Genomic DNA, 12,268 nt, shown 5'->3' on the forward strand with positions numbered 1-12,268 from the left:
CTACGTCACTTTATCGCGCGGCGCTTTCTGATGACGTCACCGCAGAGTGATGGCGGAAGGAGCGGGCGGACCGGAGCTCGGTGAGAAGCAGAAGCTGCAGCGGGCCGTGGGGAACTGGGCAGAGCGGAGCGCCCCCGGAGGCTGCGGGCCGTGGGGAACTGGGCAGAGCGGAGCGCCCCCGGAGGCTGCGGCTTTGTGTTGGAGCGTCTCGGTGAAGGGCTCGTTCACACGGGGGGCGGCGGGGCTGCGGACATTCCATTCCAGTAGCAGTGGTTGGAAATCCCCGTCCCTGCGGCGTGCTGCCCGCGGGGGATCAGCAGGTGAAGCCGCCGCAGGGATGTTAGCAGGCGGGCGTCCGGAGTGGTTTGCAGACTCGTGCACCAACTGCCTCCGTCCGTTACAGTCCGTCCGCAGTCGTCGCTCTGCGCTGCACGTCGGCCGCCACAGGCCGGAAGATGGCGGACAGCAGGAACGGGTCATTTCCTGTACGGCGGAGCGGTCGTGTGCCGGCGCGGACCGGTCATTTCCTGTACGGCGGAGCGGTCGTGTGCCGGCGCGGGCCGGTCATTTCCTGTACGGCGGAGCGGTCGTGTGCCGGCGCGGACCGGTCATTTCCTGTACGGCGGAGCGGTCGTGTGCCGGCGCGGGCCGGTCATTTCCTGTACGGCGGAGCGGCCGTGTGCCGGCGCGGGCCGGTCATTTCCTGTACGGCGGAGCGGTCGTGGCAGCCGCTGCCAGCTGGGCTCAGGACAGAGTGTTTCCGTATTTTCGTCACCGTGGCCATGATGCAGAGACCTTTCCGCAAGGACAATCATCGGCCGCGGCCGGCGGCATCCAGGGACTGAAACGGAGCGTTGCGATTGGTCTGAGCGAGCGGGAGCGTTTACACAGCGGTATGAGCTGCCATTGAAGTCGTCTCCGGCCAGCGTGCGGGACATCACAGTAAATGTCCGTAACGGCGTGTGCCGCGGTCTTACGCCGTCCATACACATGAAGGCTTCGCTCGCACGGCGTATTTCTGCACCTCTCCTGCGCCGCGATCCGCGTACGGTGCGTGTCCGGGATTTGTGTCGCTTCTTGCTGACGGGTTTTAGGCCCACAGACGGATTATGGCTGCAGAATCCGTGGCCGGACACCGCCATGGACTCCGCAGAAACGCCCGCACACGCCTTGGTATAAGATGCTTCCTGCCCGCGGGCGAAAAACAACTGCGATGTGCGGAGGAATGGCGGCACGCCGTGTATTGTGCCATCAGGAGAGGCCGTCCGATCCGCCGCCATGCCACAGCGCACAGCTAGAGCACCGCCGGATGAAGCGCGTCTGAGGCGTGAGCCAGGGGTGCCGCGGTCTACATCGGATGGCTCGGGTTCTGGGGGGCGCCGCTACATCCAGGGCATGTTTGAGAGCGGTGTTGTAGCGATCAGCAGCCAGGTTGGGGCAGGAGAGGAGAGAGATGGGGGACAGAGAGGACTGTAGGGACTAATATATATATATACACAGGTGAGAGAGAGGGGGGACAGAGAGGACTGTAGGGACTAATATATATATATACACAGGTGAGAGAGATGGGGGACAGAGAGGACTGTAGGGACTAATATATATATATACACAGGTGAGAGAGAGGGGGGACAGAGAGGACTGTAGGGACTAATATATATATATACACAGGTGAGAGAGATGGGGGACAGAGAGGACTGTAGGGACTAATATATATATATACACAGGTGAGAGAGAGGGGGGACAGAGAGGACTGTAGGGACTAATATATATATATATATATATATACAGGTGAGGAGAGAGATGGGGGACAGAGAGGACTGTAGGGATTCAGCAAAGTCCTGGGTGTGAACGGCCTTAAGGTTCCGGTAGGTACTGTAGGTAGGTGGGTCTGGAGAGATGTTAGGGAGCGTGACAGAGAAAGAGAGGAGCTTATGATCCAAGAGCGGGGGAGGGGAGTTAGTGAAGTTGGCAGCAGAGATGGAGGAAGACCAGATCCAGAGTGTTGCCATCCCTGTGAGTGGGGGGAGGCCGAGGGAGGAGGTGAGAGACAGATGGGGAGTTGGGGTCATTAGTGGGGAGGTTGAAGTCTCCTAGGATGAGGGTTGGGATTTCACAGGAGAGGAAGTGGGTCAGCCAGGCGGCAAAGTGGTCCAAAACCAGGCGAGCAGCACCTCGGGGGCGATAGATAACTGCTACTCGCATGGACTGCGGGCGCAAAAGCCGTAGGGCATGTACCTCGAATGACGAGAAGGTGAGTGAGGGTACAGGGGGGGGGGGGGATGAGCTGGAGAGAGGAGAGCAGACACAGAAACTATGAAGGATGCGGAGGGGATGACGTCGTGAGGAATAAAGGGTTAACCCAGAACACGCAGGGTGTGTTAGACTCCTCCCATCTCGCTCTGATGATGGTTTGCGCTCTCGCCATTCTCTCCTTCGTCCTCATGCTGACGGTTCTTGCTGGCCGGGTATAAAGTCTTGTTGAGGACCTCGTGGCAGAATTCACCCCGGAGCTCATGCCCTCGCAGTCAGTGGGCAAACCCCGTGTGCCCCCGCACTTCAGCACACCAAGAAGCTCGTTTCCATGTGGGCGTCCCGCTGAATCTGCGTGCGGATTAACGCCATAAACCCGGGCAGGGGTGCTGTTCTTATAGGTGGTACTCGTGAGGATGCCTCAGGGCACGGTTACACGGGCACTAGTGGCAGCTGCACCTCCCTGACAATTGTGGGAAACGCCTTTAAGTGCAGTATGGCAATTGGCGCTATTAACAAGCAGATCCCGCGCTTACAGATGATGCCCAGCAATTGCTGGGAAAATGCTTAAAGGGGTTGTCCGGGGTTAGAAAGCACAGCGCCACCTTTGTCTGTATGTTGTGTCTGGTATTGCAGCTTAGCTCCTTATACCCGACTACCCATGGACAAGGGTGGCGCTGTAATTGGAAGAAAGCAGCCATGTTTTTGTAAGCCTGGGGCCCCCGTTGCTGAGGCCATCGGTTGTGCAGTGGTAGGGTTGGTCCGCAGTCCCACACGGGACTGTTCTCATCCACATTATGGCAGGAAGCGCCCAACCATGTGAAGACCAGCGACCGGCTGCCATTCCTGTAAGACATGGCGGTCGGTCCGGGAACTTCAGGAGCTTTGAAGGTCTACTAAGTGCGGTCATGAAAACCATCAAACGCTCCGATGAAAGGAGGACCGAGAGTCGCCTCCGCTGCGGAGCCACCAATCAGCCACGGTTAGAGCCACGTAACTGCTTCACGGAGACCAAGCACCAACAAATCGGCTGTTCAGACTGCGGGAATCAGGACTCTGTGCAGAGGAACATCAGAAAACACGCAGCGGGACGGACCGCCGAGCGGACGAAGGCTGAACGCTTGTTTGATGAACCCTGATCTGTGATTAGTGGCGCAGAGGAGGTGAGCGGCTGCTTCTACATGCAGTTTCCTCAGAGGCCTGTAGGAGGAGCTGTGATGGGGGGGGGGGGGGGGTTGGTGAGTTAGAGACCTTTCACACAGGGCGGAGTTGTGCGCAGGACGCGGCGCGGCTGTCGGCTTTGTTGATCGCTGCGGATTTCGTTGCGTTTTTAACTGCGGAATATTTTGTGAATTTCTTGCGTTTTTCAGATTCCGTCTCCGGTGCGTCAGAGATCCGCGACAACAATCCCGCCGGTCGCCCTTCGTTCCGCGACAGAAAGCTTTTATTTTTGCGGTTTTGAAGTAAAGACGTTCGGATTTTAATAGATACGGAATTCAAGCCCCGCGGGGATAACATTGTGGCGCAGAAGTGTCCGAGGGACTAATCCCATCCCTTAGTCCTAACCAGCATGGCCGCCCCTGCGTCCTGCAGCCACGCACCATCCCATCAGGACAGTAACTGCAAACACCCCTCCAGGGAGGTCGGGGCTATCGGGGGAGAGATGGAGCGCTGCATCAGACCACGGTCGCCGACCGAAGCACAAAGCGGATGGTTAGTGACCGCGGAGTGAAGGACAAGCGGCTCCTCTGAGAACTCCCTCAGGACTGCTGGACCGTTCCAGGAAATCTCAGGCAGCGGATGGAAGGCCGAGAGCACAAAGGGCCGAGCGAGAGGGGAGAATGTAGAATAGAACATTCTGGTTTAACCCTTTATGTTTACACACAATTTCAGGCCGTCCTTCATAATTTTCGTGTCAATGTGAATTTACAATATAGAAAATCGCTGGAATGAAAAGGTGTGTCCAAACTTTTGACTGGCTCAGGCAGTCAGTAATGTTGGAAGCAGGAAGGCTGGAGAAGCGTGCGGCTCGCAGGGACTGTGACAAGGACTGATGTGTAGACGACCGGTCAGAGCGTCTGCGGAGCAGCCGGTCTCGTGGGGCTCCCGGGGTGAAGGGGTGAGTCCCAACCACAAGAGCTCCACGGAAGGACAACCGGCGGCCGGGTGATGGACGCCCGAGGCTCAGTGATGTGGGGGGTGAAGACTGTCTGTCTGGTCCGACCCCACGGAGGAGTGACTGCAGGACACCTTACTGATGGACTCCCTGCAGGCCGGGATAGAAAGCTGCCGTATCGCACCGGGTGTTGCGGCTCACTGAGTAGCCGTATAGTTTGCAATATTGGGCGGGTGGGCTTGATGTTATGGCTGACCGGTGTGATGCCGTCATATAGTGCACATACTGCCAGGATGGCAAATCACTGCTGTCTTGTGCCCTAATTATACCGCCAAACAATGCCTGTATATTGCCATATAGTAATACCATAATGGTGCTATACTGCCATCTCGTAAATAAGCCATACAGTGTACAAATAATGGCCATACTGTGCCCACATAATGCCACCACTCTGGATAATGGAGACAGCATTATTCCACCCCAACAGTGCCTACATAATAAGCTCCAGTGTCCCCTAGTGGTATCACCATCTAGAGCATAAATAGTCCCGCCATACTGAATCCGAAAAACAATGCCACCACACAGTGCACATATTCTGCCATATAGTGACTATTATCAAGCATCCAGTGCCTATATAACACTGCCAGTAATATCTCCATATAGAGTATACATAGTCCTGCCATGCAGCGCCCAGCAATACCTCCACACCGTCTGTATAACACCGCCATACGCTGCCTGAAGAATACCGTCACCAAAACCCCACATTGCAGTACCGTATACTAGTGCGTGCTATAATTTCCGTTCTACCTGGAGGGGGCAGCACGTTGACCACCCGTGGGCGTCCGGTCACAGGGGAGCAGACATCTGTAAGGCCCGAGGGCACACATCTGCGATCGGCACGGGCGATCCTTGGCATTCCGCACACAGTGAAAGAATAGCCCCTCCATCTGCCCGCTCACGGGACGTTCTGCCAGTTCTGTGAGTGGATTTGAAATCTCAGTATGTTTGATTTTTCTGCGGAAACCGCACAGACGGCTTCCATCTGACCCGCGGCTCAGCGGAGAGGTCGCCGGTACCTGCCTCATCGCCTAGCAACTGCGCAGGAAAAACAAAGAGTTTTATTAAAAAAAACCTGTACTGCGGGTGTCCAGCAGCGAGCCGCCGCGGTCATCCGTGATACAGAAAAGACCAGGTAGTTGGGGTCGCCGGCCAGGGACAGAACCAGATTCCACTGTGGGCTCCCGCATGGAGAATCCGACCCACTCGTGTGCCGCCGGTCTCACTCCTGCCCGCTCACGTCCCGCGGCCTCTCCTGCCTGCTCACGTCCCGCGGCCTCACTCCTGCCCGCTCATGTCCCGCGGCCTCTCCTGCCTGCTCACATCCCGCGGCCTCACTCCTGCCCGCTCTCCTCCCCTGCAGCAGGTTGTATCCGCAGGTACTGATATCCTTTTATTCCTCTCTTCTGCAGTGTGACTCGACCAATGCGGACCCCGGCGCCCTGAGCCCCTGCCGCTGCCATGCTGTTCTCCCTGCGGGAGCTGGTCCAGTGGTTGGGGTTCGCCCAGTTTGAAATCTTCATCCACATCTTAGCGCTGCTGGTCTTCACTGTCCTCTTGGCCATCAAGGTGGACGGACTGGTGTCGGATCTGGGCTGGTGGAACGTCTTCATCCCCTTCTTCGTGGCGGACGGGCTGAGCACCTACTTCACTGCCATCGTAACGGTGCGGCTGTTCCAGGATGGAGAGAAGCGGCAGGCGGTGCTGCGGCTCTTCTGGATCCTCACCATCCTCAGCCTGAAGTTTGTCTTCGAGATGCTGCTGTGCCAGAAGCTGGTGGAGCAGACCAAGGGGCTGTGGTTCGGCCTCATCATGGCGCCCGTCTTCATCCTGCTGCAGCTGCTAATGATCAGAGCCTGCAGGGTGAACTAGGTAGCCACCATGATGGCGGGTTATCGCCGCCGCACACGCATGTCTATTTATTAAAACTTTATTTAGAAGAACAATGGCGTCTGTTCTGTACACAGCTGGTTCTGGGGGAATTGGGGAACAGCCAATACGGCTGCAGTCTGCAGAACAATGAGCGCAGCTCTGGAGTATAATACCGGATATGGAATGTATGTGTACACGGTGGCTGTACTCTATCTGTATATAGATGGCTCTCCGTGACTTTCTAAGCCCGGGTGATGGAGGAGCTGAGCTCATACAGCAGGGGGCGCTCTGCCCATAGTTGACTACAGTGGAGGAAACCATGCAACAGAAGAGCCAGGATGGTGGGAGTTTTCCCTCGTGTCGTCTCATGTTCCCGAGGTGACACCGGAGTCTGCAGTTACGGGTGAATTAGTTTGTCATCCGGTTACAATGAAGAGGTCTCCCCAGATGCTTGCGGCGTGTTCAGTGCAGTGGAGGGCTCTCCCCGGATGGGTGGGGGATGTGCAGTAAAGGAGTCTCCCCGAGGGTTGTGACACATTCAGCGCTGTAGAGGGGTCTCTCCAGATGGTTGGGACATGTGCAGTAGAGGGGTCTTTCCGAACAGTTTTGACATGTGCAGTGGAGGGGTCTCCCCCGGATGGGTGGGGCACATTCAGTGCAGTAGAGGGGTCTCCCCGGATGGTTGGGGCATGTGCAGTAAAGGGGTCTCCCCAAGGGTTGTGACACGTTCAGTGCAGTAGAGGGGTCTCCGTGGATGGATGAGGTATGTGTAGTAGAGGGGTCTCCCCAGATAGTTGGGGCATGTTCAGTGCAGTAGAGGCGTCTCCTCTGATAGTTGGGGCACGTTCAGTGCAGTAGAGGGGTCTCCTCTGATAGTTGGGGCACATTCAGTGCAGTAGAGGGGTCTCCCAGATGGTTGCGGCACATTCAGTGCGGTACAGGGGTCTTCCCGGATGGTTGGGCACATTCAGTGCAGGAGAAGGGTCCCAATGGATGGTTGGGCACATTCAGTGCGGTAGAGGGGTCTCCCCGGATGGTGGAGGCACGCTCAGTGCGGTAGAGGGGTCTCCCTGGATGGTTGGGGCACGTTCCGTGCGGTAGAGGGGTCTCCCCGAGGGTTGGGGCACGTTCAGTAGAGGGGTCTCCCCGAGGGTTGGGGCACGTTCAGTAGAGGGGTCTCCCCGAGGGTTGGGGCACGTTCAGTAGAGGGGTCCCCGCGAGGGTTGGGGCACGTTCACTAGAGGGGTCCCCGTGAGGGTTGGGGCACGTTCAGTAGAGGGGTCCCCGCGAGGGTTGGGGCACGTTCAGTAGAGGGGTCCCCGCGAGGGTTGGGGCACGTTCAGTAGAGGGGTCTCCGCGAGGGTTGGGGCACGTTCAGTAGAGGGGTCCCCGCGAGGGTTGGGGCACGTTCAGTAGAGGGGTCTCCGCGAGGGTTGGGGCACGTTCAGTAGAGGGGTCTCCGCGAGGGTTGGGGCACGTTCAGTAGAGGGGTTCCTGCGAGGGTTGGGGCACGTTCAGTAGAGGGGTCCCTGCGAGGGTTGGGGCACGTTCAGTAGAGGGGTCTCCGCGAGGGTTGGGGCACGTTCAGTAGAGGGGTCTCCCTGAGGGTTGGGGCACGTTCAGTAGAGGGGTCCCCGCGAGGGTTGGGGCACGTTCAGTAGAGGGGTTTCCGCGAGGGTTGGGGCACGTTCAGTAGAGGGGTCTCCGCGAGGGTTGGGGCACGTTCAGTAGAGGGGTCTCCGCGAGGGTTGGGGCAGTTCAGTAGAGGGGTCCCCGCGAGGGTTGGGGCACGTTCAGTAGAGGGGTCCCCGCGAGGGTTGGGGCACGTTCAGTAGAGGGGTCCCCGCGAGGGTTGGGGCACGTTCAGTAGAGGGGTCTCCGCGAGGGTTGGGGCACGTTCAGTAGAGGGGTCCCCGCGAGGGTTGGGGCACGTTCAGTAGAGGGGTCTCCGCGAGGGTTGGGGCACGTTCAGTAGAGGGGTCCCCGCGAGGGTTGGGGCACGTTCAGTAGAGGGGTCCCCGCGAGGGTTGGGGCACGTTCAGTAGAGGGGTCCCCGCGAGGGTTGGGGCACGTTCAGTAGAGGGGTCCCCGCGAGGGTTGGGGCACGTTCAGTAGAGGGGTCCCCGCGAGGGTTGGGGCACGTTCAGTAGAGGGGTCCCCGCGAGGGTTGGGGCACGTTCAGTAGAGGGGTCTCCGCGAGGGTTGGGGCACGTTCAGTAGAGGGGTCTCCGCGAGGGTTGGGGCACGTTCAGTAGAGGGGTCTCCCTGAGGGTTGGGGCACGTTCAGTAGAGGGGTCCCCGCGAGGGTTGGGGCACGTTCAGTAGAGGGGTCCCCGCGAGGGTTGGGGCACGTTCAGTAGAGGGGTCTCCGCGAGGGTTGGGGCACGTTCAGTAGAGGGGTCTCCGCGAGGGTTGGGGCACGTTCAGTAGAGGGGTCTCCGCGAGGGTTGGGGCAGTTCAGTAGAGGGGTCTCCGCGAGGGTTGGGGCAGTTCAGTAGAGGGGTCTCCGCGAGGGTTGGGGCACGTTCAGTAGAGGGGTCTCCGCGAGGGTTGGGGCAGTTCAGTAGAGGGGTCTCCGCGAGGGTTGGGGCAGTTCAGTAGAGGGGTCCGCGAGGGTTGAGGCACGTTCAGTAGAGGCGACTCCGCGAGGGTTGAGGCACGTTCAGCGCAGTAGAGGGGTCTCCCCGAGGATTGGGCCATGTTCAGCGTAGTAGAGAGGTCTCCACGGATGGTTGGGACACGTTCAGTGCAGTAGAGGGGTCTCCCCGGATGGTGGAGGCACGTTCAGTAGAGGGGTCTCCCCGAGGGCTGGGGCACATTTAGTAGAGGGGTCCTTGAGGGTTGTGGCATGTTCAGTGCAGTAGGAGTCTCCCAGATGGTTGCGGCACATTAAGTGCGGTAGAGGGGGCTCACCGGATAGTGGAGGCACGTTTAGTGCGGTAGAGGGGCCTCTCCGGATGGTGGAGGCACGTTCAGTGTGGTAAAGGGGAGGCACGTTCAGTGCGGTAGAGGGGTCTCTCCGGATGGTGGAGGCACGGTCAGTGCGGTAGAGGGGTCTCCCTGAGGGCTGGGGCACGGTCAGTGCGGTAGAGGGGTCTCCCTGAGGGCTGGGGCATGTTCAGTGCAGTAGAGGGGTCTCCCCAGATGGTTGTGGCACGTTCAGTGCAGTAGAGGGGTCTCTCTGAGGGTTGGGGCACATTCAGTAAAGGGGTCTCCCCAGATTTTTGTGGCATGTTCAGTGCAGTAGAGAGGTCTCTCGGGATGGTGGAGGCACGTTCAGTAGAGGGGTCTCCCTGACGATTAAGGCACATTCACCAGAGGGGTCTCCCTGAGGGTTGAGGCACGTTCAGTAGAGGGGTTCTCCGCTGTGTAGTCTGCTAGATTGGGGGATGACTGAATGCATTTACTGTATCCCCTAATTAGAACTGTTGGGGACGGAATAGGCTGCATGACGAACGCAGAATGTGGTAAATTCCCCCTAAAGTTCTCCGGCGCCCGCTGATTTTTATGCGGAATAGAAAATAGCGTTAACCGGCCTGTAAATCCACATCAATATCCGCATTCAGACCGGCGGCGTTATTCCATCCCGCATGGAAGGTCCCTTAGTCTTATAATCCTACAAACCAGCAAATCTGCTGCGCTACTATCACAGTGAGGGAGCCCCCTACTGGAAGGCAGCATCCCTGCAAGTCAATGTTAGACATTTTATACAATCCTTGTAACAAGAATTGGGAATTGAAGAGCAAGCCAGACTCCATGTACAGACAGCTGTGTCGGGATGTTTGCTCATTAGTGTGCAGTAGGATCCTGGCTGGGCTAGAGTGAGGCCTGCGATGGGGGTCAGGGACGCCATCTTTTCTCCTTAGGGAGAGCACCTAGCAGGTGAGTAAGCAGACTTATAGGGCCATTTATGCTCCTCTGGGCAATATGCAAATAAGGGAGATGGAATAATAGCTCTGCAGCTATTGGAAGGCAGCATTCCTGCAAGTCAATGTTAGACTCCCAGTGAGTGATTTGAAATGTTTTATACTATATGACCACCAGATGGTGCTGCTGTTTTTCTTTATTTTGCCTCCTGTGACATCACCGCTAACACTATATACCATTCTATAGAAATGGATGGTACACAGGAGTGACGGTCATCGCTGATACCCTAGTGGGGGTCGTGAATAGCGTCAGCAGACCCAACGCCACAAACGGGGGACACAGCGGCTTTAAAGGGGTTACAAAAACACATCAGCTCTGTTTAAGAGAATGGGAGCTGAGCTGCAATACAACCCACAGCCATGGGTGGTGCTGTGCTTAGAAGAAAGCAGCCATGTTTTCTAACCCCAGCAGCGGAATCCGACCCTGCCCGCGGACACTGCGTACTTGTCTGGGTCTTCACTGCGGATGCCACACATGGGCAGTAGAGGTTTTTGGTTTTTTTTTAAACTCCTGCTTTCCCCCAGAATCTGCGGCCGTCCGTTTGGTCAACTGCAGAAGGGCCGCAGATCGGACGGCTTCCGTTGACTTCAATGAAAGCCAACCATGCAGGAACCGCCCTGAAATGGGGCATGCTATAATTTAGCTGCAGATATATCCCTACGGCCTCCCGACCCGCGGCTCATCCGCCCACGCTGGGGCTAGGGCCGGTTTCCACGTGCCGAGTTCGGCCCTGGGAGCAGCAGCGTCCGTGCCTACCCGCTTCATCTGTACTGTGGATGGTCCGCATGGCGAGCCGCCGCACACGCAGCACGGATTTGTTTTTTAGAATTTGTACTTTTCCTGCATCATCGCCTGGAGATGATGCGGAATCCGGGACCTGTCCGCAATGTGATTGTGGAAGGGCGGCGCATCGGACGGCGTCTGCGCGAAATCCGCACACAAATAGCGCATGCTGCGATTAGACCTCCGCTTACAGAAACTGCAATTCTTTTCTGCAAGAGTGCATGAACAATCGCCTTCCCACAGCAAGCGCACGCCAGAGCAAATACCTGTCCGTGGGCAGGAGTGCCACACATTTATAACTGCAGCTTTGGAAGTGACTGGAGTATAAAGCGTAATGTAAGTGAGGATTGGGGGGGGGGGGGGGGGGGGGCTGATATGTAAACATGACAACCTGCATCCATCGTAGTCCGTGTTCCATTTTTACCTCACTTGCCCTTTAATTAGCGGTCGTCTTGCTCCTCAGCGCCGGTTATGGCTCGGGATGACATGATGTTTGAGTGTTCCACGTTTGATGCTCGTGGCGTCGCATACAGGAAATGGCGCAGATTAGTGTAACAGATCGGAGAAAACGTGTTACGTTATGTGTGCTACAAGCCCTGAGTAGGCACAGCCCAACAGAGAATTTGCCACCTACCCATCACAGGTTGCACGGTCGTCCATCTTCGGCCCCCAGGCCTCAGCCGAGCGGCTCTCGCAGCCCCATTCCCAACCAATGCATCACCATCCAAACGCCTGGCATCAGCGCTCCCTTCCTAATGGCCAGGATTCTAAGGCTTCTGATTGGCCACAGTGGTCACCTGACTTCAGTAGACCTCTGCAGTGGCAATGGGGACCTGAGAGTTGCTCAGCTGAGTCTCAGAGTGCCAACTTCAGCCATTACATTTCTGTTTGGTACGGACAGCCCCTTGCTGTTAGTCAGCGGTGGCCGGGCGTGGCAGCGGTACCATCAACCAACTGCTTGAACTCTGCCAACTCCCATAACCCCATTGGCATGTTTATGTGACCACTTTGAATTCTGAGTCATGTTAGGCATGATTTCTCTGATGAGTGGAGGGCCCAGCGGTTGGAGACCCCGACAATTGACAAGTTCTCCCCTACCCTGTGAACAGGTGAACCTGAAGAGATGGGACCACCCCTTTAATGAGACTAGTCTTCTCTTGGGGCCACAATGATGGGCAAAGGACACACGAGCGACAGCTGCAGAGAGGACTAATCCGACATCCATCACAAACCACTCCGACATCTTGTAAACCAGGAGGAGCG

At 57.3% G+C, this 12,268-nt stretch overlaps 1 protein-coding gene across 1 annotated transcript; it reads left to right on the forward strand.

Moving 5' to 3' along the window:
• Positions 1-8: 8 nt before the first annotated feature.
• On the forward strand, positions 9-6,369 carry TMEM203 (transmembrane protein 203). Its single transcript, XM_066580034.1, has 2 exons — positions 9-80; positions 5,836-6,369. The coding sequence occupies exon 2, from the start codon at positions 5,885-5,887 to the stop codon at positions 6,293-6,295; it is 411 nt and encodes a 136-aa protein (XP_066436131.1). The 5' UTR covers positions 9-80; positions 5,836-5,884; the 3' UTR covers positions 6,296-6,369.
• The last annotated feature ends 5,899 nt before the right edge of the window (positions 6,370-12,268 follow it).

The sequence above is a fragment of the Eleutherodactylus coqui genome, chromosome 10 (genome assembly GCF_035609145.1).
Source record: "Eleutherodactylus coqui strain aEleCoq1 chromosome 10, aEleCoq1.hap1, whole genome shotgun sequence".
In the NCBI taxonomy this organism is placed as follows: domain Eukaryota; kingdom Metazoa; phylum Chordata; class Amphibia; order Anura; family Eleutherodactylidae; genus Eleutherodactylus; species Eleutherodactylus coqui.

Bases quoted from the DNA above. Each gene is read 5' to 3' on its own strand.
- TMEM203 (XM_066580034.1), top strand. From the start codon at position 5,885: ATGCTGTTCTCCCTGCGGGAGCTGGTCCAGTGGTTGGGGTTCGCCCAG.